Source organism: Pseudorca crassidens, chromosome 12 (genome assembly GCF_039906515.1).
Source record: "Pseudorca crassidens isolate mPseCra1 chromosome 12, mPseCra1.hap1, whole genome shotgun sequence".
In the NCBI taxonomy this organism is placed as follows: domain Eukaryota; kingdom Metazoa; phylum Chordata; class Mammalia; order Artiodactyla; family Delphinidae; genus Pseudorca; species Pseudorca crassidens.
Window position 1 is genome coordinate 65,783,666 of NC_090307.1, and position 26,889 is coordinate 65,810,554.

General features: G+C 54.8%; 1 protein-coding gene across 7 annotated transcripts; it reads right to left on the reverse strand.

Moving 5' to 3' along the window:
- KLHL22 (kelch like family member 22) lies at positions 1–26,583 on the reverse strand. 7 transcript variants are annotated; one of them, XM_067699942.1, is made up of 7 exons: positions 26,510–26,583; positions 23,569–23,834; positions 18,343–18,508; positions 14,868–15,586; positions 10,376–10,568; positions 2,951–3,184; positions 1–911 (listed from the first exon to the last, which is right to left on the reverse strand). In XM_067699942.1, exons 2-7 carry the CDS (start codon positions 23,793–23,795, stop codon positions 546–548), a joined length of 1,905 nt encoding a protein of 634 aa, XP_067556043.1. In that variant the 5' UTR covers positions 23,796–23,834; positions 26,510–26,583; the 3' UTR covers positions 1–545. The 7 variants fall into 7 exon arrangements, with proteins under 7 accessions (XP_067556043.1, XP_067556046.1, XP_067556042.1 ...); XM_067699945.1 differs by lacking the exon at positions 26,510–26,583 and adding an exon at positions 25,777–25,800; XM_067699941.1 differs by lacking the exon at positions 26,510–26,583 and adding an exon at positions 24,009–25,763.
- Positions 26,584–26,889: the final 306 nt, after the last annotated feature.

The window sequence follows — 26,889 nt, forward strand, 5'->3', positions numbered from 1 at the left end:
TCGTGTAAGATGATTTATTTCATTTATCAACAACATGGGGGCCGAAAAGCCCAGCTAGAGGGCATCATTTTATCACAGAATCAGCCTCAGGCAACCTGATGGATCTCTCTCCCCCTCCGGCCCTGGGAGCTGCTAGGCAGGCGATGGGCTCAGCACGCCCCCTCCCTGCCGACGAGAGGGACAAGATGTGCCCTGGCCCCCTCACCAGGGGCCAGTCCCCAGGTCCCTTGGGAGAAGGGCGCCCTCTCGGCCCAGTAGGAACCAGAACCAGGGAGCAGGGAGGCCAGGACAGCTGGTGGTGGCACAGCCCGTCCCTGCTGAGGAGGAGAGAGCCCGGTGAACTTCAGGGGACCGAGCCCTTCCCGAAGGTTTCCCACTGTGGGGTGATCCACAGCCACAGGTCTGCAGGGCCCCAAAAATACCTGCCGATGGGAGGTGGCGGGAGGGAAGGCCACTGCTAGCCTGGGGTCAAGTGCTCCAGGGCAAAGTGCTGTGGGGGAAGCTGGGAGCTACCACCCCCCGCACCCCCAACCTGGCCTGGGACCCTAGTCCTCACTGGAGTTGTCGAACTCCTCCCAGTCAGACACACTCATCACCTCAGAGGCGAAGTCTGGGTCGGCCTGGCTGCGGTCAGGCGTCCCGCGGGGCGGCTCAAGGAGCAGGGACCGCGGCAGGGTGAGCACGCAGGCCGCCAGGCCCGAGATGGAGTTGTCCAGCTGTGGGCCCTCCTCCCAGCAGTCCTTCTCCACGTCATAGATGTGCACATAGCCAGTGCGGCTGCCCCGGTTGTGCGAGCGGCCACCCAGCACGTAGATCCTGTTGTCTAGCACAGCGATTCCGGGCTCACCGTGCCCTGCTGGGAGCGGGCAGACGGATGACCACTGCCCGGACTTGCAGCTGTAGCAGGCCACCTGCAAGGCAAGACCCTAGGCTCACATATGAGGCTGAGGGATGCAGTGGGGCTGTGGGCAAACGCACCCCCCAGAGGAAGGGCTCGGGCCAGGCTGACGCTCTGGCCCCTCAGCCAGCCTGTGGCCCCAGGCGTGTGGGTGTCTTCCAGTTGGTCTGGGGGTGCCAGCTCACTCCCCTCCGCCACTGAAGCTGAAGACTCAGACCCCATGCACACCCAGCAATGGGGGAGGTGCAGATAAAATAAGGAAACAGGTGCTTGCTAACTCATGATGACCATCAACATTCTCTTGGGGGATCCCTGGCGGTCCAGTGGTTGGGACTCAGTGCTTTCACTGCTGGGGCCTGGGTTTGATCCCTGGTCAGGGAACTAAGATCCCACAAGCCATGCAGTGCAGCCAAAAAAAAAAAAAATCTCCTCTTCAAAATTACTACAAACAGTAAACAAATACATGGGAAAATGTTCAGCCTACCAGTAATCCAAGAAATGCAAAATAAAACATCAGGGACAAATTGTCAGCTGTTAACCAGCAGCCACTGGGGAAGAAAAGGCACAAGCCCGGGGCTGGTGGAGGCGTGGTGAAGCTGTCCTGCTGTGCACCTGTCTGACCAGCCAGCACAGCAACGTGCAAAATTATCAAGAGCCACTCGGACACTACCCTCTGACTCAATGATGATCCCCTCCGGTTCACCAGCCGCAGGAGGAGGAATGGCCTTCAAAGGAGCCTGTGCTCAGATCTCTGGGACTTGTATTACTTTACATGGCAAGAAGGACCCTACAGACTCATTAGGGTGGGGACATGGAGATGGGAGGTTATCCTGGATTTTCGGGGGGACCCACCTAGTCACACAAGCCCTTGGAAACAGAAGGGAAAGTCTGGTGGGGGCTGAAAAGGGAGGGGAAGCTGCCGCTGCTGGCTTAGAAGAGGAAGGGGCCTGACCCGGGGGACGTGGAGTCTTTTAGAAGCCAAGAAGGGCTTCAGGCCACAGCAGCCAAGGAATCGGGACCTGAGTCCTACAACCACAGGGAACTGAACTCCACCGACACCCTAAGTGAGGAGGATGTGGATCCTCCCCAGGCCCCACAAAGGAAAGACCCCTGGATTGCCATCTGGTAAGAGCCACAGGCGTGTAACACACTTGTGTTGATTTAAGTGGCTAAATTTGTGGTGATTTGTCCCGGCTGCAATAGAAAACGAAAACGCTAGAGCCCAATGGTTCTCAACACTGGAGGATCCCACCCAGGAACTTCCAACTCAGTGGGTCTGGGAGGGGCCAGAGAATCTGCATTTCTTATGAGTTCTCATGTGATGTGGGTGCTGCTGGCCCGGGGACCACACTTAAGAGAACCACTGCTCTCACCTCAGGAAATACCCCAAAATACCCAAAAGCTCTATAAAGCAAATATTACTTGAAATGTTACCTGGAATAGCCACAACTTGACCAACCCAAACGTCACCAGTTTGGTGGAATTCTGCACAGCCACTGGGTGGGGTGGGGGTGGGGTGGTCATCAAACTAGAAGACACGCCCACAACAAACGAGCCAGAAACCAAATGGGATGATGCTCTTTGAGGACAATTAAGTGGAAACCATGCACAGGTAGGAGGGCTGAAGCTAGTGGCACAGGGCCAGGTTATGGGAGTTTTTCTTCACCCTTCTCCATTTTTTCAAAGCTCTGCAATGTGGTTACATTAACTTTATGTAATTAAAGTTTTTAATAATAATAAAGACAAGCGAAACTCTTCCGTGTGATACTCTAATGGTGCATACATGCCATCTGTCTAAACCCACAGAATGTGCATCACCAGGAGTGACCCCGGGCCAGTGTAGGGTCATCGGTTATAACAATGACACCCTCTGGTGGATGCTGAGCCTGGGGAGGCCATGGTGTGTGGGGGCCGGGGGCACACGGGAAATCTTCCTGCTCAACTTGGCTGTGAGCCTAAAACTGCTCTAAAAATTAGTCTGTTACAAGGGAAACCTGCCCCCACGGCAATTTTTATCGGTGACTAGCAGAAGGTAGGCACCCTGCCGCTCACCTGGTGCACGTCCCTCCTGTAGCCCGCATCGTTGTTGCTGCCCCCGACCACGTACAGCTTGTCCAGGAGGGTGGCCATGCCATGCCAGGCCCGCCGCACTGGCCCGTCAGCCAGCGTGTGCCAGGTGTCGCTGCCCGGGTCATAGCAGTGGGTCTCCTTCAGGTAGTCCTCGCCCCGGCGGCCGCACGTGATGTACATCTTCCCATCCAGTGTGGCACCCGCGTGGGCGTACACCTGTGGGCCGGGAGAACCGGGGGTGTGCGTGTGTGCACGTGTGTGCGCGTGCGTGTGTGCAGCCCTGCTGACATCCTCCTCACGGTCTGACTGGATCTTCGCTGGGCACACCATCCTTGTCCCCCACCCGACCTCTTCCCAGTGGAAGATGATTCAGGGCCCTGAGGTGACGCTGGGCTTCTACAAGAGTAAGAACAGAATCTCTGTCTTTCCCCTGCCCCTAAAGGTGACAGCTGCACGGGGACCCAAAGGAAATCAAAGCCTTGTCTTCACTGAGGCCCTTGGTCGCCTCCACCTTTCCCCCACCCCCGACTCCACTTTCAATATCTGCTTGTTTGGGGCTTCCCTGGGGGCACAGTGGTTAAGAATCCGCCTGCCAATGCAGGGGACACGGGTTTGAGGTGGTCCAGGAAGATCCCACATGCCGCAGAGCAACTAAGCCTGAGCACCACAACTACTGAGCCTGCGCTCTAGAGCCCGCGAGCCACAACTACTGAACCCACACGCCACAACAACTGAAGCCTGCACGCCTAGAGCCTGCGCTCCGCGACAAGAGGAGCCACTGCAATGAGAAGCCCACACACTGCAATGAAGACTAGCCCCAGCTCACCTCAACTAGCGAAAGGCTGCACACAGAAACGAAGACCCAACGCAGCCAAAAATAAATAAAAATTAAAATTAAAAAAAAATCTGCTTGTTTGCAAATAACAAATGATATGACCTGGTGAGCACAAAAGTGAGGTACAAAATCAAACAAACAGTCTTCAGTAATGGGAGAAAACTCACCCCCTACTTTAGATTTTGGTCCTCAACCTCACCCCTGCTTTCCACTGCACCCAGGAGGCACACCCTCTCTGCCCAGCCGGTCCCACTGCCTCCAGGCCCCCCTCTCACAGCCCACAAGGGCCTCCTGCTGTGCCCGTGTGCTCTGCCAGCAGAGATGTCCTGCAGGACCGGGAAGCCCCAGGGCCTGTGTTACAGGGCCGGTCACTGACACCCAGGCTGTGGGTAGCACAGCAAGGGGCTGGAGAGGTGGATGGGGCAAAGGGCAGGGGACAGAGCAGTGGGCAGGAAACACACCATGGGGCTAGGTCTTCTCCCACCAATGGTGGGCATCTGGGGAGGTGTTTTTTTTTAAACTAAAGTTTTCATCTTGAGGTAAGTGTAGATCCACATGTAATTGTAAGAAATACAACCACCCGCATCCTTCACCCTGACTCCCCGGGGGAAGAGCTTGTGGGCCTCAGCACAACATCACAGCCTGGGTGCTGACGTCGGCTCCATCAAGACTCAGGACGTTTCTGTCTCCCTCTTTACAGTCACATCCACTCCCCACCCTCCAGTCCCTGGCAACCACCACCTGTTCCCCACGTTGTCGCTTCCAGAGTGTGGCTTGAATGGGATCATGTGGTATGTCACCTCCGTGACAGGCCGCCCACGTCAATGTGCAGACCCAGAGTTCCTCTCCGACTCCAAGCGACTGCTCTGCACCGTGTACCTGCCTGTTTGGTGAGCCTCTCGCCCATGGAAAGACATCTGACTGGTCTCCAGTTTCTGGCTATTACCAATAAATCTGCTGTAAGTATGTGTTCAGAGTTTTTGTTTCTCTGGGGTAAACGTCCAGGATGGTGACTGCTGGGTCACATGGCAGTTGGAAGTTAACTGCACCTAGTACTGTCACATTTGCCATTTCAGCCGCTCGACAGTCTCCCTGCTGTGGCGTCCAGTCTGCATCCCCTAACTGCACGTCTACATCCTCCCCATTGAAGCGTCTCCTCCCGTCTTCTGCCTTCTTTCCAGCGGGTCCCCGTGTGTGTGTTTCCCAACGAGTTTTGAGGGTTCTTTACACATATTAGATCCTAGTCCTCTCCCAGGTACTGGTTTGCAAACATTTTCTCTCATGCTGCAGCTTCCTCTCATCCTCCTAACGGACTTTTGCAGAGCAAAGTTCTGCAATTTTGATGAAGTCCAATTTATCATTTTTTCTCTTTATGAGTCATGCTCTGGGGGTCAAGTCTAAGTACTCACTGCCTAGCCCCAGACCCCGAATATTTTCTTCTACTTTCTCTAAATGCTGTGGAGTTTTGTATTTTACATAAGTCCGTGCACCATTCTGAGCCAATTTTTGTGTAAGGTGTGAGACTTGGGTCGATGTCCATTTTCTTGCCTATAGATGTCCAGTTGCTCCAGTACTACTTGTGGAAAGGTAATCCTTCCTCCATTCAACTGCTTTTGCATCTTTGTCAAAACTCAGCTGGGCATGTTTCTGTGGGTCTATTTCTGAGTTCTCATTCTGTGCCACTGATCTCCGGTTCTATCCCTCTGCCAATACCACAGTCATAATTACTGTATCAAGTATATACGTAGTAAGTCTTAAAACCAGGTAGATGGAGTCTTCCCACTTTATTCTTCTTGAAAGTTACTTGGAGTATTCTAGATCCTTTGCCTTTCCATATAAATTCCAGAATCTCATCTACATCTACAAAAACTCTTGCTAGGATTTTCATAGGAACTGTGCTGTATACCATATATCAATTTGGGAAGAACTGACATCTTTGTGTCTTGGAATTCATAAACATGATATGTTTCTCCATTTACTTACATCTTCTTTTATTTCTTTCATCAGCACCTATACTTTTCAGCATATAAATCCTAAAAATGTTTTGTTGGATTTATACCTAAGCATTTCATTTCTGAGCAACTGTAAGTGGTGTTGTATTTTTAATTTCAGTGTCAACATGTTCATTACTAGTATACAAAAATACAGTTGGTTTTTATATGTTTATATAATATCCTGCAATCTTACTAAACTCACTTATTAATGCAAGAATTTGGGGGGGTACATTTAGATTTTTTGACAATTTTGTCGTCTGTAGAGTCAGTTTTATTTCTTCCTTTTCAACCTGTGTGCGTTTTCTTTTCTTGCCTTATTTCACTGGCTACACCCTCCAGGACTGTGATAAGAGTGGTGAGAACAGACATCCCTGTCCTGTTCCTTACCTTAGGAGAAAGCATTCCATTCAGTCCTCACCAGTAAGTATAACGTAGTGGTTGGAGTTTTGTAGATGCTCCTCATCGTGTCAAGGTAATTCTTCTGTTATTTTTTTCTATTGTTACTTTGTGAGAGTTTGATCATGAATAGATGCAAAATATTATAAGATCCTATTTCTGCTCTGATATGATCATGTGGTTTTTAAGACGGTGAATTACACTGACTGAATTTCAAATATGGAACCAGCGTTTGGTCATGAATTTCTTTTGCAGGGAGAGGAGCTTCTATTTGCTAATATTTAGTTAAGAACATTCATATATATGTGTATCTATGACAGACTTGTTCTTTTGCGGGGGGACTGTTTTATCTGGTTTTGGTATCAGGGTAATATTAACTTCAGAAGATGAACTGGGAAGTATTCCCCCTCTTCTATTTTCTGGGGAAAAAATCATGCAGAATTGGTATTAACTTTTCTTTAACTGTTTGGTAAAATTCTCCAATTAAACTATCTAGACCTGCAAATCATTTCCTTAACAAGTATAGGCCTATTCATATTCTACTGAGTCTTGTGTGAGTTGTAGTAGGTTGTGTTTTTTGAGGAACTGGTCCATTTCATCTAAGTTGTCGAATTTACACACGTAGAGTTGTTCACAGTATCCCCTTATTATCCTTTTGACGTTGGCAGGGTTTGCAGTAATGCTCCCATTTCATTCTTGATATTTTAAATTGTCTTCTCTTTCTTCTTTGTCGGGCTTCCTAGAAGTTTGTCAATTTTATTGATCTTGTGGAAGACCCAGTTGTTTCACTGACTTTCTCTGTTTTTCTGCTTTTAACTTCATTGATTTCTGCTCTGGTGTTTATTATTTCTTTTTTTCTGCTTGCTTTGGGTTTCATTCTGCTCTTATTTTTCTTTTTCTAGATTCTTGAGGAGCTTAGATTACTGATTTAAGATTTTTTTTTTCCTTCCTTAATGTATGCTTTTAGTGCTACAAATTCCCCTCTCAGCACAGCTGTAGCTGGGGTGCCACAAAATTTGACGTTTTCTTTTAAAAAAAAAAAATTATTTACTTATTTGGCTGCACTGGGTCTTTTTTTTGTCTGCGTTGGGTCTTTGTTGCTGAGCACGGGCTTTCTCTAGTTGTGGTGAGCGGGGGCTACTCTTTGTTGTGGTGTGCGGGCTTCTCACTGTGGTGGCTTCTCTTGTTGCAGAGCATGGGCTTCAGTAGTTGTGGCACGTGGGCTCAGTAGTTGTGGCACATGGGCTTAGTTGCTCTGCAGCATGTGAGATCTTCCCAGACTAGGGCTCAAACCCATGTCCCTGCATTGGCAGGCAGATTCTTAACCACTGTGCCACCAGGGAAGCCCTGCATTGGGTCTCAGTTGCAGCATGCAAGATCTTCGTTGTGGCATGTGGGATCTTTCATTGCGGCGCCCAGGCTTCTCTCTAGTTGACGTGCACGGGATTAGTTGCCCCGCGGCATGTGGGATCTTAGTTCCCCGACCAGAGATCAAACCCGAGTCCCCTGCATTGGAAGGTAGATTTTTAACCACTAGACCACCAGGGAAGTTCTGACATGTTGTCTTTTCATTTTCATTCAGATCAAGGTATCCTCAGGTCCCCAGATCCCTAGCTGGTCTGCCATCTTCTTTCAACCTTTTTGAGTCTTTACACATAACGTCCAGAGTTCTGTGTTGTACTGAGCAGGAGGAACCAAGAAGGACACATCTACTCTACCTTTCTGAAGGTGCAAGTTCTCTGGGAAGGTTTTTAAGTGAGCAGAGAAGGGCTTCTGCCGAGACTTCCTTCCTCTCCTCCAAAAGCATGGGATGGCCACCCTCAGGTCTGGGCCGTGCAGAAGAGAACCTTGACTGGAGGACTCTGCCCACTGCTGGGGCAGGGAGCTCTCAGTCCACTGGGGGCACATCAGTGACCAGTTCCTAAGGATGCCACGTGGGTGGGACCCTGAGAGACAGGTGGGAGGGAGGGAGGAAGGGAGGGAGAGAGGAAGGGAGGGAAGGAGGAAGGGAGGGAGGGAGGGAGGGAGGAAGGGAGGGAGGGAGGGAGGAAGGGAGGGAGGGAGGGAGGAAGGGAGGGAGGGAGGAAGGGGTCCGCCCCGCTACAGGCCCTGCAGACACCCTGAAGGCCTCTGCAGTGGCTGCACACCCACGTCTCCAGACCCATGGGCCCCCTGCCTCTCTGCTCCTCCTCTGGCCTGGCACCGCCCCTGCTCCTGAGCTGATCACCCTGCCCATGGCTAGCACCGCCCATCTCCATCTCTAGGCTGACATCCCCGAGCCTGGCTTTCAACCGGATGACCCCAGCATCTCATGTTTGTCACTTTCCACATGGAGCCCCTCCTTTCCTGTTCACTCCCGAGCCCACCTGTGCTCTGAGAGAGCGGCCTAGCCACCACACAGCTGCTCACACGGGTGGCCTGGGAGTCTCCATGTCCTCTCATTCCTAACCCATCAGCAAGTCTGGTCAGTTTACCTCCAAGCGACACGTCGAATCTGCCTGTCTCCCTCGTCCCCCACAGCCTCCACCACAGCCCACACCACCCTCGCCTCTGTCCCGATCACCCAAGTGCCCTGGCCCTGCTCCCCTAACACCCTCTCTTCACATGCATTCCCCATGCTTCCCCTCTTCCTCCCGGCCTGGAAGGTCCTTCCTGCCTCTCCCAATGGCTGCCTGTCTTCCGTGGACCTGGTCTCACTGACATCTCCTCAGATGGACACTCCCCAAACAGTCCAGCGAGGTCCATCCTGCCGGAGCCCCTCCTTAAGCACCACTCAGCTCGGCTCTCAAGGTCCTTTACTCATCTGTTCACAGCGGTTGAGAGTGGTCTCTCCCACTAAGTTGCAAACACCATGGGAGGACCTTGGTCACTTTTTATCACCACTGGATCCCCAGGACTTGGTATCCAGAAGGTGCTTAATAAATAGCTGCTGAAGGAACGAACGGATGAAGGAAGTTAGGAACCTGGACACCAGGGAGAAGCTGGCTGAAGGCTGAGGCTGCCCCTCTGTGGCTACGCTGAGAAGTGCAGCCTCCCCGCCGTCCAAAGAGCCCCTGGAGCCCCTCCCCCACTCCCCTCCAGGACAGAGCTCAGGGTCCACCACCGCCCACTAGGTCTCAAGGACCCCTGGTCTTTCCCAAGAAAAACCTGCTCTCTTCTGAACAGGCAGGGAGTGCCCTCCAGCGGGGCTTCCTCCCCAAAGAGGCCAAGGAGCAGGAGGCAGGCTGGCTTTCCCTGCCTGGGAGGAACTGCAGTGGGAGCCCCGGGCCTTCCTTGGAGCCTCGCGGACTGTGGAGAGGAGCTGGGCCCATCAGGGAGACCCCTGGGCTCCCGAAGTTGGAGTCTAAGGCCCTGGGGCTCAGGAAAGGGTGATAGGTAAGGAGGGGAAAGGAGGGGAGGGGAGGAAAGAGGGTCAGGGAGGTATTAGCTCCTGCCAAGGCCTCGGGGCCGGTGCAGCGGAGCCCGGAGGAGAGCCATCTTCTCCGCTGGGGGAGTCAGGGTGCCCAGTGGTGCTCACAGGCACTGGGACCCGAGGTGCAGCAGGAACCAGCAAGGCCCCCTCTTGCCCTGGGGTCTCATGTCTGGTTTGGGGACCAGGGTCTCAGCACCGCAAGCCCATAAGGTGAGAGAGATACCCCCTTAAAGCATCACTTTTGCACAATGAACGTATTTTTCACATCTTCAAGCTGGAACAAACCAAAGTATTGTGTAGAAAACACATGATTTAAAAAAACAAACAAACATGTAAAATATAACTTCTAAAGTGTTTCTGGCTTCTTGAAGGCCCCGTCCTTGGTGGGGGGTTGGGGGGAGGTCTGAGGCCACTGGGCCCTGCCTCCCGCATCCCTCAGGTTTGACATCTCTGGACTTGTTCCAGCTCATCTCAGCTGTGCTGAGGAAGAGAAGGGGAAGGCTTCTGTCCACATTTGACTGCAGGGTTAAAGCAGCTACCCGGGCCAAGGTGGCGAGACCCAGACGGGGGTGGAATTTTGGGGAAAGAGGTCTCTCCTGAGGCGGCTGGCTCAATCTCAGGAGTCCCCCGCCCCAATCTTAGGGCACAGTCCAAGGAGGGAAGAGGGCTCTGATAATCGGCCGGTCTCCCTGGGCGTGCCTCCCACTCCCTCCACACAGCCCAGGAAGCAATGCAGCCGAAGAAGGGCCCCATGGGAGGGGTTTCCTTACCTCCCTCTTGAGCGGGGCCACGTAGGCCCAGGAGTTGGTGGCAGGGTCGTAGCGCTCCACAGTGGTCAGGTCATTGTGGTAGTCGCGGCCGGCCACCGCGTAGATGTACTTGCCCACGACACACACACACAGGTCGGCGTGCTCCTGCTGCAGCGACTGGATCTGGAACCATCGGTTGTGCCTCGGGTCGTACCTTGTAGGGAGAGAGAACAGCATGTCACCAAGCAGCCCCTCCCCTAGCACCCCCTCCCCCAGCCTGGAGGGTGGGGCTCGGAGCCTCCTGGGTTTCCGCCCACAGCGCCAGGCCCTCCAGGTGTGACCTCACGGTGGTTTCTAGACCCTCCACTGTCCACTCCAAGCTGCCCAATGGCTGTTCCTACAGCCACCTCGATCTCACCTGTCTCACCTCAAAATCCCCATGGCCCTGCTCTCAATCAGGAACGCCCCCAATCATGGCCTCTCGACTGGACGACTGGGCACAACAGCCTCCAGGCCTCCCGCCAGCACTCCCTCAGGCTGGTCGCCAGGCTCCCATCACAGCCCACCTGACCCCCGTCCCCCACTGCCTGTGCATCTCCTGTGTGCAGTTCCCGCCCTCCCCAGCGGGATTCCAGGACAGAGGCCTGCGAAGAGGGGAGGGGAGAGAAGCCCACCTCTGCTGAGCCCAGCACCATCACCAAAGCTCGCTCTCCTGACGTCGGGCCACCTCCATGCCCCTTTCAAGGGGACGCAACTGTCCCTGTCACAGCCCTGCCTTCACCTCACCCCATCAAACTTCGTAAAAGAGTCTAACCCCCATGCGACAGCTTCCTCTATGCCCCCAGCATGGAGCTGCTCCTCCCCCCAGCCCTGCCCTCTCCTGCCTCCAGAGGGCTTCACTTTTCAGCCCGGTCTTCTCAGCCACTCCGGGACAGCCCGCGGCCACCCCACGTTCTCTCCTCACACTGCTAATGCCCGTTGCCACCTCCAGCTGGCTGCTCACTGGTCCCACGTGGACCCCCGGGCTCCCTACATCCCCCGCCTCGCTCAGCAGCCAAGCCCCTGCTCACACCCAAATCCTCACATGCCTGAGCCCAGCAGCTGAGGCCCTTCAAAGCCCAGACTCAGCCCCTGCCCCATCTCTCCAGGCCCCAGGCCTGGCACCCTGCTGGGCATGAGGCCAGTGTGCTGTTTGAGTGGACACAGGTGACCACAGAGCCTCGAGGGCCAGGGCCCGTGAGCCCGAGGCCCCAAGCCCACTCATCCCCTACCGCGGCCACTCTTCCCCTGGCTCCCTGCCAACCCCGCCCCCAACTCCGGCACCGGCAGCTGAGTGTCGGCCTCTGGAGCCCCCTCACTCCATGCATGGCCCCTGCACACTTACAGCCTCTCTCTGGTAAGTGTTTAATTCTCCACCATAAGACCAGCTCTGAAGCAGACAGTTTTCTTTGGCCTGTGCCAGACGCCCCCATTTCAGCTTTCACCCCCAAAACAAGTTAAGTGCACTCGACAGCCGCTTCTTCCTGCCACAGCCCCTCCCTGCCAGCCGAGAATACAGGAAACGGGCCAAGAGAGAGAGAGGACAGGCACCTGGGCCACGCAGACCCAGGTCTGGGCATATCTGGCCATCAGTTTTACTGTCCCGACGTTCACTCAGCTCCACACCCATGGGGTTATGCTGCCTGCCTAGAAAATCTACCATGAGGGATCACGAGGGTCAAGTCACGTGACAAGGGTTCCTTAAAGGACCGTGGTCCATGTCTGTCTTCCCAGACCTGGTGGCGCACCTGGCTCAGGGCAGATCACACACTGTCCGCTCAGGGAAGGGAAGGAGGGGCGAGGTCACCAGTGGTGGAATCACTCAACAAACATCACTGCCCCCAACGTGGACCAGCCATGGCTCTTGGCGCTGGCACCCAGGGCCCCCCTTTCCACTGTAGGTTGGGAAACAGGCCAAAGGGAGCAGAGTAGCCAAGTCTCCACATAAGGACAGGTGCCGGGGAGGAGAAGTGACAGAAGGAGACAGCAGGGCCAGGAGGGCGCCTGAGAATGAGTGACCGGGCCCTGCCAGGTGGACGTCCAGCTGGGACAGGCAGCCCAGGGCAGGAAGGCGCCTACCACAGCCTTCCTGTGCACAAGGCTTGTTCACATTTCACATGCGTCTCTTCTGCCCCATTTTCACCAGGGAGACGAGTCCCTCCAGATGCTTCCTCTGGCCTCCTGCCCTCACAGCACCCTGGGCTGGGTTCATCTGGATTTGCGGTGTCAGTTAAGGAAACACACACACAAACACATACATACAGACACCACATCAATAATTCAGACATAACCACAGTTTTGCTGATTTCTTATCTCTCCACCATGTTCTGTATCCCACATTTTCCTCTTTATTGGTTTAATTTTCCACTTTGTCAGAATAAGTCCTCAAGTAATATTTTTTTCCTAATAGAAATAAACTAAACCATTGCATATAAGGATTCAAATCCTTCAGTCACTTTAATGCTGACTCTGGACCATCCTACTGCAAACTCACAGGCGAAACCTAGGGTTGGCATGAGAATGTTCTGAGGCCTTATTAAACTCAGTGATTGCTCTCACGTGTTTCCATGACTTAAGCCTTCCCATGATTATTGATGAAGTCCATTACAGTTAGGAACATTTTTTGAAACATACTCTAAAATATTAATAGTCATGAAAATGCCTAAGGACAAAAACAAGTTATCACTCTATGTAGGGTCGGGGCATGTGGCAACATGGACTGGCCACCACCGGGTAGGGGTGCAGAGCTGCAGCTGTGGGAAGGTGCCCTAGTCACGTGGGCAACACAGACGCAATCAAGGAAAGAAAAGAGAAGTGTCATAGCTCGGAGGCAACGTGCTCCGAGAGAGCTACCTTTTCACACGCTACAACCTGTTAAGTCCCTAACTCCTCAAAACGCAAATGCTAATTTACTGCAAAATCTTGTTTTCTTATATTCTGACAGCCTGTAGATTCTAAGGGCGGTGAACTGAGAGGAAAGGGCAGAGAACCAGACTCTTAACTCAAATTAAGATCCACCTAGCAGTGTGAAGAGTCCACCAGGAGATGAATGAAACTTTCACTCCATAGAGATGAGACCCCGGGTCTCCCCACAGCTCACCAGCCGCTCCGCACCGCAGCCTGCCCGGCAGGTCTCCCTGACCCCGCCTCCAACAGTGACCCAACCTCCGAGTGGAGTCTGAGGCTGTGGTTGTCAATCACGGAGGCTGACACCAGCACCTTCCAGAGTTCTGGTGGGTCTCACAGCACATGTTCACAAAAGGGAAACAGACCGGGTTTGAGAGACAGAGGTCAGCAGCTCATGACAGGACTCTAGAGTGTCTGCTTTGAAGATCTGGCCTTGGCCCTCCAGCTGGAAGTGGCAGCCCTTCGAGGCCTGGCAGGAGGGAGGCCTGAACATGGGACTGCCACCACCCCCACGCCCCCCGAGTACGCGTCAGGTCAGGGAGACGATGAAGGCATGGTTTCCTCCCTTCTGAACTGGGCCCCCTCCCGTTTGACCACAAAGAGCTGCCAAGCTCTGGGTCTCACCAGTGTGACAAAAGTGATCACTTCCTGGGGTGGGGAGAGCAGAGGAGGTCGACGGATGGGGGTCTCCTCCTGGCTTGGGGTCCCCAGGCTCCCATCCAAGGGGCACGGCCAGGCCTGACCCCACCCCCAAGACGGAGCAGGAACAGGAACGCAGTTGGCTTCAGCTCACTGCTGCCACAGCTGGCAACCCCTCTCTCTCTGCAGTGCCATCTTTCAGCTTGTGGGGGGCAGAAACTTCCCCCAGGCACCAGACCTTAAGATCAAACCAAAGTACAGGGGAGGGGGCCCTAGAAACCTCCTGGAAGTGGAGGCCGTGGAGATTTGCCCCACTTTCCTTGCTCTGACCAATGAAATGGATTTATGGGATCCCAGCCTCGCAGACTGAAAGAAACCATGGCCTCCCGAGGCCTTACACCCAGCACATGGCTGATGACAGGGCCTAGGGGCTGGGGGGTGGGGGGAATTTGGTCTGAGGTTCAGCACTGCCTGTGGGCCTTCCCTGCCCCCCAGGCTGAGGACTGTGCACTCAGGGGAGCAGGGCGACAGGAAGCCACCCTCCACCAGGAGCCTGTGCGGTTACGAGAGCAGAGCTAAGTGGATAGGTGAGGGGAAGCTGGGACCAGGGGTGTGAGAGCAGAGAGAGGCAAGGTGGCCATGCTCCCAGGCCTGGTCCCCTCCTCCCTGCCACAACACCCCATCCCAGCCCCTCACCCACAAGATGGTGGGGTGTGCTGAGGGGCGAGGGGGTTTCTGAGGAGGGGGGACAAGAGCGGGAGGAGGGATCACGGGCCCCCTTCCTCATCTCACCGCCGTCCATGTTCTTCCCATCAACCTGCGCCCACAGAACGGGCGCAGACCTGTTCAAGAGGATGACTGCGTTGGCCAGTGGCACATGCCTGGCAGAAGCCACCCTCTGGGCAGCCGCCCGGCCGAGGGCCCCTACCTCCAGCAGCGGGACTCAGCGCGGAAGCCCTGGACATTGTTGTCCCCTCCAATCAGGTACACGAAGTTGCTGAGCACGGCGATGCCCTGGTTGGACATGCGGGGCGCCAGGGAGGCGGTGAAGTGCTTCCACTCCCCCAGCAGCGGGTTCAGGTACTTGGCCTGGTCGCTGAGGACAGTGGACGGCGTGGAGTGGATGCCCCCGAAGCCCACGACGCACTGGAAGTCCGAGCGCAGCTCGGTTTGTGGGCCCTGCAGGCTGGGCTGCAGGCTCTCGTTCCGGTGGTACATGAGGGCTTCAGCCACTGTGTCCCTCAGGGGGCTGGGGTCCAGCTTGTCGTGCAGCCGCTGCAGGACCTCGGCTTCCATGAGGGGGAAGCGCACGGTCTCCAGGAGCTTGGGTGGCTCATGCAGCGGGAGCCGGTCAGCCTGCACCTGCTCCGGAGGGTAGTGGTAGAGCAGGGCACCCTCATACACCTCCGTCTCGCAGGACACCTCCAGGCGGTTGCTGCTCAGGAGGGCATAGACCTTCTCCAGGGGCAGCTGGCGGTACTTGTCAGTCCGCGAGAAGGCCACGAAGTTCTTGAGGATGTAGGCGTCCAGCTGCTCGGTCAGGTGGCTCAGGTCAAAGAGCTCGGCCAGCCGGTAGACGTCAAGGATGTTGTCCTCATCCACCCAGGGCGTGAGGAAGTCACAGCAGAAGTGGATGATCTCGGGGATCTGTGAACAGAACACATACATTCAAGCCCAGGCAAAGCGTCTGGGTGCGGGACCTAGCGCGGAGGTGCGGGTGGGGCTCACAGGCTCCGCCGGCCCCACTCCCCGCCACACTGGACACGCCCAGGGCTCACAGCATTTCGGGGCTTAAGTCTGGGCTTGGAGGTGGTCTCTGAGCCTCAGCCTCCTCGTCTGTAAAACAGGGATGACGTGGCGAGGAACCACCTGACACACGCCAGCTCCCTTTGGATCAAAAGCACGGGATCTCCAGAGAAGTGCAAGCAGCAGGACAGCCACCACACTGTGGGGCAAGGACACCCTGCGATTAGGTAACCAAAGGACCCAGGAGGCAAGGCAAGGGCCCGGAAAGGCTGCTCAGGGGCTGCTAAGTTCTGCAGGAAAACTGGATTTCAGAATTTCTCAAAATGGGAATACCTCTCATATCCAGCACCATCAACAAATTCATTACATGAAAACTAATTCTGCTGGAATTTGAAGCTTATTAATAAATGTTTAAAGTCTTTTTATTTTTTCTGGTTCTAGACATTTGGTGCTTGCCAGGTGACATGCTGAAGGCTGAATGGAAACCTGCAAAGTGCCAGGCGTGTGTCTCCCCCACCAGGAACGTCCCCATCGTGCTGCTTCCTTAGGTCCTGAGGGTCTTCACTCGACCATCCATTTCCTCCCGAGCAGGTGCTTCTGCTTGGCCTCTTCTGCCTAAAATATTACTTCTGACCTCTCAGAGGCCAGGAGCTGAGCACCAGGTTCTGGGTGGAAGGTGAGGGCTGACAGCCCTGAGTGGGCCTGAGGAGCAGCTCCTGAGAACCAGGGACTGTCTTGCCCTCCCTGGCAAGGTCAAGGTCCCTCATCCTTGTCTCAGCGCAGGGACCTCTGGCAGGGAATCTCACCAAGGAATCGCCCGGCCTGCCCTATGCAGGAGGCCCACGAGAGGCCCAGAGAAGGGAACTCATTTGCTCGGGGTGACCCAGTGGATACAGTCTCACCGACACTCAGATCCACGTCCCTGGGGATACCACGAAGGGCACAGCACATGGGAGACAGGCCACCAATAGCCACTGGCTACATGAACAAACATGACCTGGTGGGCCTGTGGACTCGGAACTGTTACACCAAGTAAAACTTGCTTTAAAAACAACACTGCGGGGCTTCCCTGGTGGCTCTATGGTTAAGAATCCACCTGCTGCGGCTTCCCTGGGGGCGCAGTGGTTGAGAGTCCGCCTGCTGATGCAGGGGACACATTTTCGTGCCCCAGTCCGGGAAGATCCCATGTGCCGCGGAGCGGCTGGGCCCGTGAGCCATGGCCGCTAAGCCTGCGCGTCCGGAGCCTGTGCTCTGCAACGCGAGAGGCCACAACAGTGAGAGGCCTGCGTACCGCCAAAAAAGAAGAAAAAAAAGAATCCGCCTGCCAATGCAGCGGACATGGGTTCAAGCCCTGGATGCCGTGGAGCAACTAAGTCCATGAGCCACAACTACTGAGCCTGCGCTCTAGAGCCCAGGAGCCACAACTACTGAAGCTCGTGTGCCTAGAGCCCGTGCTCCGCAACAAGGGAAGCCACCGCAGTGAGAAGCCTGCACACTGCAACAAAGAGTAGCCTCCACTCGCCACAACTAGAGAAAGCCCGCGCGCAGCAAGGAAGACCTAATGCAGCCAAAAATAAATAAATTTATAACAAACAAACAAACAAACTGGGCTTCCCTGGTGGCGCAGTGGTTGAGAGTCCGCCTGCCGATTCAGGGGACACGGGTTCGTGGCCCGGTCCGGGAAGATTCCACATGCCACGGAGCGGTTGGGCCCATGAGCCATGGCTGCTGAGCCTGCGCGTCTGGAGCCTGTGCTCCGCAACGGGAGAGGCCACAACAGTAAGAGGCCCGCATACCACAAAACAAAAACAAAAACAAACAACAACACTGCATAGAAGCCCGGTATGTTAAAAATAAAACAAAACCAAGCCGGGCTGCCCCAAGCACCAGCCATGGCTCTGCCTTGAGGTCTGAGGGGAGGCAGCAGGTCTCTGAGCCAGCGACGGATGCAGCAGAAGGCAGAGCCCAGCTGGGAGGAAGAAACGGAGAGAAGGAGGCCGGGACAGAGGCGAGGGCAGGGAAACAGAGAACACGGTCACGTTCACAAGGATGACTCGTCCAGACATGGACCCAGAGGACGAAGGTGGACATAGAGGAGAGCCTGGCGCTAGCAGAGTGGCTGTGGGATACACGGTGCAGGGAGCAAGGCAGTGTGCGGTGTGCTGGGGAGGGGGGGTGACGCCGACAGCGAGCACAGGGGGAGAGGTTCTGGGGGCGGCTGGCTACTGGAGGTGTGGTCCCCAGAGCAGCAATGAGGGGACAGGACATGGGGACAGAGGAGCTCTCTGAGTAAAAGAAGGAACTTCTGCATGAAGGCCGCCCTGGCTCAGCTCCACCTGCCCACCCGCCACTGAGAGTAAAGGCACAGGGCTATTAGGGCCCCGCCATGTGGGGAGCCTCCAGACACCCCCAAACAGGCTGCTTTTCCTACTGCCCCAGACGTGCTCTGACCTCATAAAAGGTCAGGATAAGGAACTCGGCCTAAGACTTCGTTCCAGTTTCAGGACACGAGGGAAAAGCTGTCTTCTGAGCCAAACGAGGAGCCTGCCGACACTCTCGAGAGCAAAGGGCTCACCGCCCACCCTCACACCACTGCCTGGCGGGCACCCGGGACCCGTCTGGGCCTGGCTCTGCCTGCCTCAGACCAGGAGCCTCACCTGAAGCTGGCAGGCGGCGACCAGCGTCTCCTGGACGTTGCTCAGGCTGAGTTCCAGCTCGGACGTGTAAATGAAATGCAGGATTTGGCACATGGCATTGTAGGACACGCCGTGGATCAGGACTTCTTCCTGCTCCATCTCCTTCAGCCCCCCAGCAAACATGCCTCTGCAAAGGGAAGAAAGGAGATGGCAGGGTTACACCCATTAGGACGCCAGGCCGCAGAGGAGGGGCACCCAGAAGCGCCCACAGCTCCTGACCAAGCTTGGCAGCTGTTCTGGAAATATCCATCTAATGTGCCCCAGCAGCTGCACGTGAGCCTCTGAGGGCAGGACCACGTCCAGCGTGCTTTCTGCTGCATCCACCCGTGCAATTCCTGGGCCACAGCCGCAGCCCAGGGCACGCGGTGAAAGGATAAATGAATGGGAAACAAATAGTAAACGTCCTCCGCTCAGCAGCTCCGTACCCAGCAGCCACTAAACACCAGGAACCGTGCACAGAGCCAATGCGACAACAGTGAAGTGAAGTGGCAGGATCCCTATGTGCATGGAGTTAATGCCAGAGGACAGACACGAAGACACAGGGCACTTCCGGTGGTGGAATCACTGTCAAGGACCACAACAGGGCATCTGACCGAGGAGTGCCCAGGGCGGGAGAAGAGTGGCTGGAGAACGATGGCAGAAGGGCCCACGATGAGGAAGTGGAGGTGGCAGGCACCCAGGGCCCAGGGCCAGGAAGAGCTTGCAGGCAGGCAGGCAGGGCGAGGAAGAAGAGGCAGGAGGTGAGCCTGGGCCAGGTCCTGCTACCCCCGGGGCAGGGTAGGGTCTGGACCAAAACCAAGGCAAATGAGGTGCTCTCGGCGAGTCATACACAGGCCTGAGCAGAGGAACTTCAGATCTTGGGCTCCTTGGCCAGAGTGGAGAGGCTGGAGCAGAGGCAGGGAGGCTCCTGCAGGGCTGGGGAGGCCACACGGCTGGGGAGCTGGAGTAGAGACCACCCTGGGGCCGAGAGGAGAGAACAAGCGATGGAGGGAACCCAGGAGAGCACAGGAGGAACCCAGGCTGGGCAGGAAGACACCTGGCGGGACCGGAGTAAGAGAGGGCAGTGGGAGTTCCATTGTGGCTCCAACACTGTGGGTGCCCCAGGGCATCTCAGCAGGGGTGTCAGTTAGGTGTTTGGAGGGAGGAGGCTGGCAGTCAGGGGAGGAATCTGGGCTGAAATATGACAGCAACACGGAGGTGACAGAGTGGCTATTGTCACATTTTATATCACACACACACACACACACTCACACATACTCTCCCTCCCCCTCCCTCTCTCTCTCAAGACCTAAATTACACGAAAGGGTGCTCTGGTCACCAGCCCCCCTCCAAGGGTGGCACTATCCCCAGAGGCAGTGGCCGGGCCTTAATCCCCACCTGGTTTCGACTTCACAGGACACCTTGGAAACAGCCCCGATCATCCGTACACACAGCGCTGCCCCTCTCTGTAAAGGTGATCACAACTGATTTAACCGTTCCTGCCGGGGTCCACCTGGGTTACTTCTAATCTCCTGTTATTTCTCCCAGTGGATGGTTTTGCGCCCACGAGCTGTTGCTCATGTGAACGCCAGGATTAATTTCAGGAAAGCAACTGCTGGGTCAAAGAGTTTCATACACACGCACTTGGATGGCACTGCCCACGGCCTGTCAGGTAGCGCCACCAGTGTGCGGGGAGCCTGTCCCCCACACCCTCAGAACCAGAGGAAGATGCTGCTCCAACTGCCAGGAGGCAAGGGAGAAATCTTGTAAACAATGGCACAGAGGCTCTCTTCACAGGTTTAACAGCTGTTTTTATATTCTTTTCCAAACAGTCCAGATGCTTTGCCCATTTTCTGTTAGACTCTGTCTTACCAATTTAAAGAAACTGGAACCTCTGTGCATCGGTGATGGGCATGTAAATTAGCGCAGCTGCTGTGGAACAGTATGGGGTTCCTCAAAAAATGAAAAACAGAATTACAGAATGTGATCCAGGGAATTCTCTGGTGGCGCAGTGGTTAAGAATCCGCCTGCCAATGCAGGGAGCACGGGTTTGAGCCCTGGTCTGGGAAGATCCCACATGCCACGGAGCAACTAAGCCCATGAGCCACAGCTACTGAGTCTGCGCTCTAAAGCCCACGTGCCACAACTACTGAAGCCCGCGCGTCTAGAGCCCATGCTCTGCAGCAAGGGAAGCCACAGCAATGAGAAGCCCGCACACCGCCACAAAGAGGAGCCCTCACTCACCGCAACTAGAGAAAGCCTGCAAGCAGCAACAACGACCCAGTGCAGCCAAAAACAAACAAATAAATAAATAAATATTTTTTAAAAAAGAACATTACTGATCTGTACACTTAAAAATGGTTAAGATGGTAAATTCTACAGGGTTTTTTTTTTTTTTTTAAAGGATGTTCACCAAGTCCCCAGCAGACGGGCACAGATAGCACAGACCACAAAGAGAACCCGGGCCACCTCTACTGCCAGGATGTCATAACCAGATGTCACAAGGTGCCAGTGAGCTGCCTCGGATATGAGGTGGGGAGAACATTTCCTGTGCCAGCTTGTACCAGCCCCCAACCCCTCTTCCAAACCTTTGAGGTCAAGTGTGTTTCAGAATTCAGAACGTTTCACCTGGAGAAACCCTTATCTGTGCCACATATGATGTCACGTTACCCCCCATAGGGTCTAAATCAAATCCAAACACCTCAATATTTCCAAACCAAAATGTACAAAGACCCATGCTAAGTAGGACACATATAAAAGTACCCTCATATCAGTTCAGGGTGGGTTTCGTGGTTTAATGAATTTCTGCCAAACTTAGACTTTTAAAAAGCTGGCAATGTAGGAGAATCCAACTTCTGCCTCCCCCCTCAAAGATCGACGACTGGACAGATCAGACAGCTATCCACAAACAAAAGAGCTCCGGGAGGGACTTCCCTGGTGGTCCAGTGGGTGAGACTCCACGCTCCCAATGCAGGGAGCCCGGGTTCGAGCCCTGGTTAGGGAACTAGATCCCACGTGTGTCAACTAAGATCCCGCCTGCCACAACTAAGATCCAGCACAGCATGCATGCATGCATGCATGCGTAAATAAATAAATAAATAAATATTTTAACAAAACAAAACAAAAACAGAAAAACCAGCTCCGGGAGACTTCCAGAGGACACTTGACAAGTTTTAGCAACATATTAGAAAACAAAACAACTTTGAGTATCAGAGCTTTGAGGTTTGAGTATTATGAACTAGGATTTGCAAGGGAAAATAGTGTGGATGATAAGGAACGTTTATAAATGGTTACCACGGGGGTGAGGTGGGAGGGCAGGGATAAGGTGGTGCTTTCCACGATTTCCAATTCCAGCAGCGTTTCAGCTGTGGCAGTGGATGCTGGATGTGACCACATGCCTGCTGACCTGTCTGTGGATGGCCACACGCCAGGTCGCCTCAGGCTGATTAGGGCCTCGCACTGGAAGAGAGGTTTCCTAACACGGAACCAACTGTCCTTCCACGAACAAGGCCCAGCAGGCGGGCGTCTACTGCTCCACATGCCCAGGTCTCACTGAGCATTTCACACACTCTGATTCATAAGGAACTACAGCTTTCCGTGTGTTGGCTGGACACCGCTCAGCACCTGGCAGACACCCCACAGGGCGTCCCCTACAGGGCCCAGCCATGGGCCCACTGCCTTCCAAAGCCCTTCCTTCCACCCCTGCCCACATCAGATATCTTCAGCAGCCTCACTGGGAAAAACCCTTTATCATTTCAACCTGAGTCAGTAACTGAAATGAATAATAAGGAAATAAACCCACTAAAGCTTGGGAATCATCATTGCATATGCACATACCAGAGATGAGTCTGGGTTCTCCCTGGTCCCAGTGGGAGGGGGTGTCATCCTGCACAGTGACCGGGCCTGAGAGGGGAACACCTCCCAGGACAGACCCGCTGGAAGTGGCTGCCAAAGGGCCAGGAATCGCTCCTGGAGGATGTGGGGAGACACAGAGTGTTTCCACCAAGAAGGGAGAGGTGGCACCAGTAACTGTCCTTTAGGAAGAGGACCATGACTGTGACAGTGAAAGGATGGCCTGCGTGGGGAGAGAAGCTCCACCTGAAGGGCTTCGACGGTGTGTCCAGGAGGCCCTAAGCCAGGAGGACTCCCGTGCTTGAACTTCTGGGCCCTAAGGCCTCCCACAACTCTGCCCTGCCCACTGCCCTGTCTTCTCAAAGCTTGTAAAAGCTGAATCCTGATGAACTGAAGGGACACTGTTGTCCCTGGACATGTTTGCTCTAAGGCACCACTAACCACTAGGTCACCCTCTCCATAAACTCCTTCTGGAGAACAGGAAGCACTTAACCATAAAGAAATATTTTGCTCATTAGTTCCTAAAGTTAAAAGATAAGAACTACAAATGAGCCTTGAAGACAAAAGAACCAAACAGAATGGGAGACAGAATAGAGGGTCTCAGGTCTCAAGTGGGATGGTGGCACCAGCTCTGCCCAATGTGCTCAGGGCTGGGCTGGCGTCACGTAGGAGGTCATGAAAAACTCAGGGGACAGAAAACCCACAGGGAGGGTGGGAGGCCGAGGCCCAAGGGATGAGGAGGTGAGAGCAAGAGGTGGATGGCCAGGTGAGGGTGCGAACGGAGTGACTCCACATCACGTAGCTGGTGTGGACGACATGCATACGGTACTGACCACCTGCCTCGGCCCCCACAGAGGTCCCTGGGCCCGTATGGGCTTCCTGACGGTTTTACAAGAACACTGGGTGGGGCTGAAAAGTCTAAGGCATAAAGCATCATAACGTCTTTTAAAAAAGGCGTGTGTTACAAAGGCAGTGAAAGCAAATGCGGCAAAATGGTAACAACTGGTGTCCAGGTGTTTGTGATACTATTCTTTTCAATGTTTCCATAGGTTTGAAATTTTTTTAAATGAGATGATGGGTAGCCAGAGTAAAGTAGAAAGAAAATCTGTTTCACACCAAGATACTGTACTTATAGTAGAAAATTCATTCTAGAAAATACAATATTATAAGTAAAGCCAAGCATACCGCCTTTAAAAGAAAAAAAAAGGGAGCACATGCCCCAGAGATGGGGCAGCTGAGAGAAAAACAGACCCCGAGCCCCCTACGCCTGCACAGCGAGAAGCGGGAGAAGCCCGGGGTGCCAAGGCGTCCACCTGGTGCAGCCAGCATCCCTGCTACCTTACTATGCAGACTCACCTGAAGTAATCGCAGGACGCAGCCAGCAGGATGCGATGGGCCTCGATGTGCCTCCCTTCCACCACCAGGACCACGTCAAAGAGGATGCCGCTGTTCCGCAGAGCCAGCAGCCCCCGGAGCAGCGCCTGAGAGTGCTGTGCGCTCCGGTAGGTGTTGCTGACACAGTGCGGGTGGGAGGGCTGTGCCGGCAACTTGCAGAGCTGGGCGAACTCCTGCTCCTCTGCCATCCTGACCACCGCTCCCAACCTCAGCACCGCGGCTGTCAGCTGCCAAGACACAGGGGCGAGGAATGAGCCTGGGAGGCAGCGCAGCTTGTGCAGGGCTGGCCAGCTTTTCGGGTCCCTCCCTCCTGCTCACCTGTGCTTTCCCCGTGGTCTCAAACCTCTAATTCCCTCTCCCCTCCCACTGCTGTCCAAACTTGGTGCCTTCTTTCTCCTGACCTGTGTCTCTTCATTGCCAAGATTCTCCTTTCCATTTATCTGCTTCAGCATCACCATGAAACAAAAGGGTTCTAGAGACAGACCAACCCAGGCAGGAAACCCAGCCCCACGGTGGACTCAGTGTGGTGAACCTGAGTGTCAAGCCCCTCAGCTGAGAAAAGGGGACTACAAGCACCCAGCCCCTCAGGGCATTCTCAAATTTCCTAAAGGATGAAAACAAAGCACGAGCACAGACGAGGTTCTCAAGGGCTCTTCCTCTCTTCTATTGGGAAAGAACACTGGTTCCCCCCCCCCCTCGCAACAGGAATGGATGAATAAAAAAGACAACAGGCCTAGGTGGTGGTACAGGGGAGGGTTCCAGGCCCTACCTTCTTTTACCGAGATTTTGAGCCAAGCACTGTAACTTCAAGTAAATTTGGTACATTCAAGATTGTCTGCATTGTCTTTTAAATTCAAGCTTAACTTCTAATAATTGAGTCAATATGTTCAAAAAAATGCAAACTGATTTGAACAGGAGCCTCAGAAACCCCATGAGTAAAACCAGCTACTGCAAACACATTTTGACCAAGCACTCCAAGCCAACCACAAGTGACTGGGGGCAGCCAGTCCTACACCGACCTGTGGGGTTGAGCTGTGAACTCTCCAGGCCACAGCACTGCCAGCCAGCGGACCACTTGCCACATCTCCCTTCCCCACCTCACGTTCCTCCACTATCCCCTCCCCAAATGTGCTTCTTTTTCAATCCCCTACTGGACCCTTGAAAGAAAAAAGGAAAAATAGACTCTACTATAAAACAGAAAGGTATACTGTATTATGAAACTTAAATTTCCCTCCCACTTATGCCCCCTAACCAGATCCTCTCCCAGAGGAAGCTATTCAACTTTCCTGTCACCCTTCCAGGTAGCACCTATGCATTTGCAGGCAGAGCTGTAGAACAAAATTTCCCCCTTTTTATTAGCTTTTACACATGATAACCTCGTGTCCCACCCACAGTCCATTGTATGTATAACCGTATTTTATTTAACCAATACTTTTCAGAGAGACATTTGGGTTTCCTTCAATTGTTTGCTGTTGCCAACAGTTTTGCACTGAAAGTCACTGAGATCTGCCATATATATAGCAGTTAAATGAGGAACATTTACTAGATATAGAACTGCTAGATCATCTTAATTTGAATGTGCAGTTGACATTTCAATAGATATTGCCAAATTGCCTTCCGTAGAGGTTGTACCAATTTATTCTCCACCAGCAAAGTATGAGAACCGGATTGCAACCACTGTCTAGCACACCAATAGCGTTGTTTTTTTTTTTTTATCTTTGCTGACTTAGATGAAAAACACCATTTCACAGTGTAACTTCGTTTTGCTAATTCATAAAATTTCAAAGAATAAAATATTAAGTGGAATGCTGCACATCTTTTGCGATTCCCTTCCCATGCCTGTTTTTCTGAAATAAAATATGTTCTTGCGGGCTCACTCTCTGGCACCCTCGACCTCCTATTCATTTTACCCAGGTTCCTCTATGATGAAGCCCTTCCCTAGATTAACTACCCTCGGCCCCATAACGTCCCCGATTCTAGTCACGGCAAGCAAGGCCCTGCGTTCAGTGCTTTTCAGTTCAGAGCTTTGGAGGGAGCAGGAAGGAGGTTTTATGTCCCAAGTAGATACAAACTGAAGGACGTAAAATGAATTTTCATGAATTCATGGATGACAGAGTCGGAAGCATCTCTGAACAATGTTCAACTCAACACAATTTACTGAGTAGGCACCCTCAGTCCTCTGCAGGGCCCCAGCGTCTGCCCTCCACGAAGCCCAGTCCCTGGCAGCACGAAGCAAGGTCTGCAACAAAGGGAAAGGGGGTCCCACTTCCCAGGGGACGGCCCGCGTCGGGTGCGGATGGGATGCGTTCTGGACCATCGCGGCGCGGAGGCCGGAGCGGGGTAGGGACGCGCCCGGGCGGAAAGCGCTGGGCTCGGAGCCGGGGTGGGAGTGGGCAGACCAGCGGCCGGCGCTCCGGGCCGAGGCGTCGCACTGACAGCGCGGCCGCCGGGGCTGTCGGGGGCCGTCCAGGTCCATCCGTGCAGCAAGCGGGAGCCGAACCTGGGCCGGCTGAGGGGCCGAGGCTGGCATGCCGGGGTCCAAGGTCGCGCCAGGGGGACTACGCCCGACCGGCCGCCTGTTGCAGGGCCGCCGGCGCAGCGCAGGGGCCGCGGCTCCGAAGGACGCGCGCGGACCCGCGGGGGCGACAGGCCCACCCGAGGCCCGGACGCCGGCGTCCCCGCGGCCCCTCAGCTCCGAACCCGCCGCGCTCGGGGGTCCCGCCCGCCGCCCCCGCCACGTCAGGCCGCCGGCTCGCCTCAGGCCGCCGCCCCCACCCCGGCCCCGTCCGCGCCCGGCCCGCGCCCCCGCCCGCGTCCTCACGCGCTCGCGCCCCGCGCGCCCGGCCCGAGCCCGGCCCCGGCCCCGCGCCGAGATCCCCGCCGGCCCGCGCTTACAGCTCACCTGGCGCCGCCGCACGCTGAGGCCGCACTCGTGGAGGCGGGGCGGGGCGCGCGAGGCGGGGCCTCGGGCATCACGTGGCCTCACTGCGCAGGCGCCGGACGAACGCGGGCGGAGGCGAGGCGGGGCGGAGAGGAGGGCGTGGCTCTGGCAGGGGCGGGGCAGAGGGCGTGGGCCCGGCGGAGGTGGGGGCGGGGCGGAGCGGAGGGCGGGGCCCGGGCGGAGGCTAGACTCCCTGGAGGCCGAGTCTCCGCTCGCTTCCCGACCCCGGCGCCGGGCGCGGCAGAACGCAAAAAGAATGAGGACGGGAAGGAGGACGTGAAGGAATGCGTTCTGGCGAGGGTGGGGCACTGTAAATCCATTTCCTCTTTCCTCCCCTCGGT

What these genes read in the sequence shown, in the direction of transcription:
- KLHL22 (XM_067699941.1), bottom strand. Translation starts at nt 24,065, where the DNA reads ATGGTGATGCTGAAGCAGATAAATGGAAAGGAGAATCTTGGCAATGAA. An exon ending in TTGGCAATGAAGAGACACAG is followed by an intron (nt 23,835 to 24,008) that starts GTCAGGAGAAAG and finishes GTGTCTTGGCAG; the next exon opens with CTGACAGCCGCGGTGCTGAG. An exon ending in GCGTCCTGCGATTACTTCAG is followed by an intron (nt 18,509 to 23,568) that starts GTGAGTCTGCAT and finishes TTCCCTTTGCAG; the next exon opens with AGGCATGTTTGCTGGGGGGC.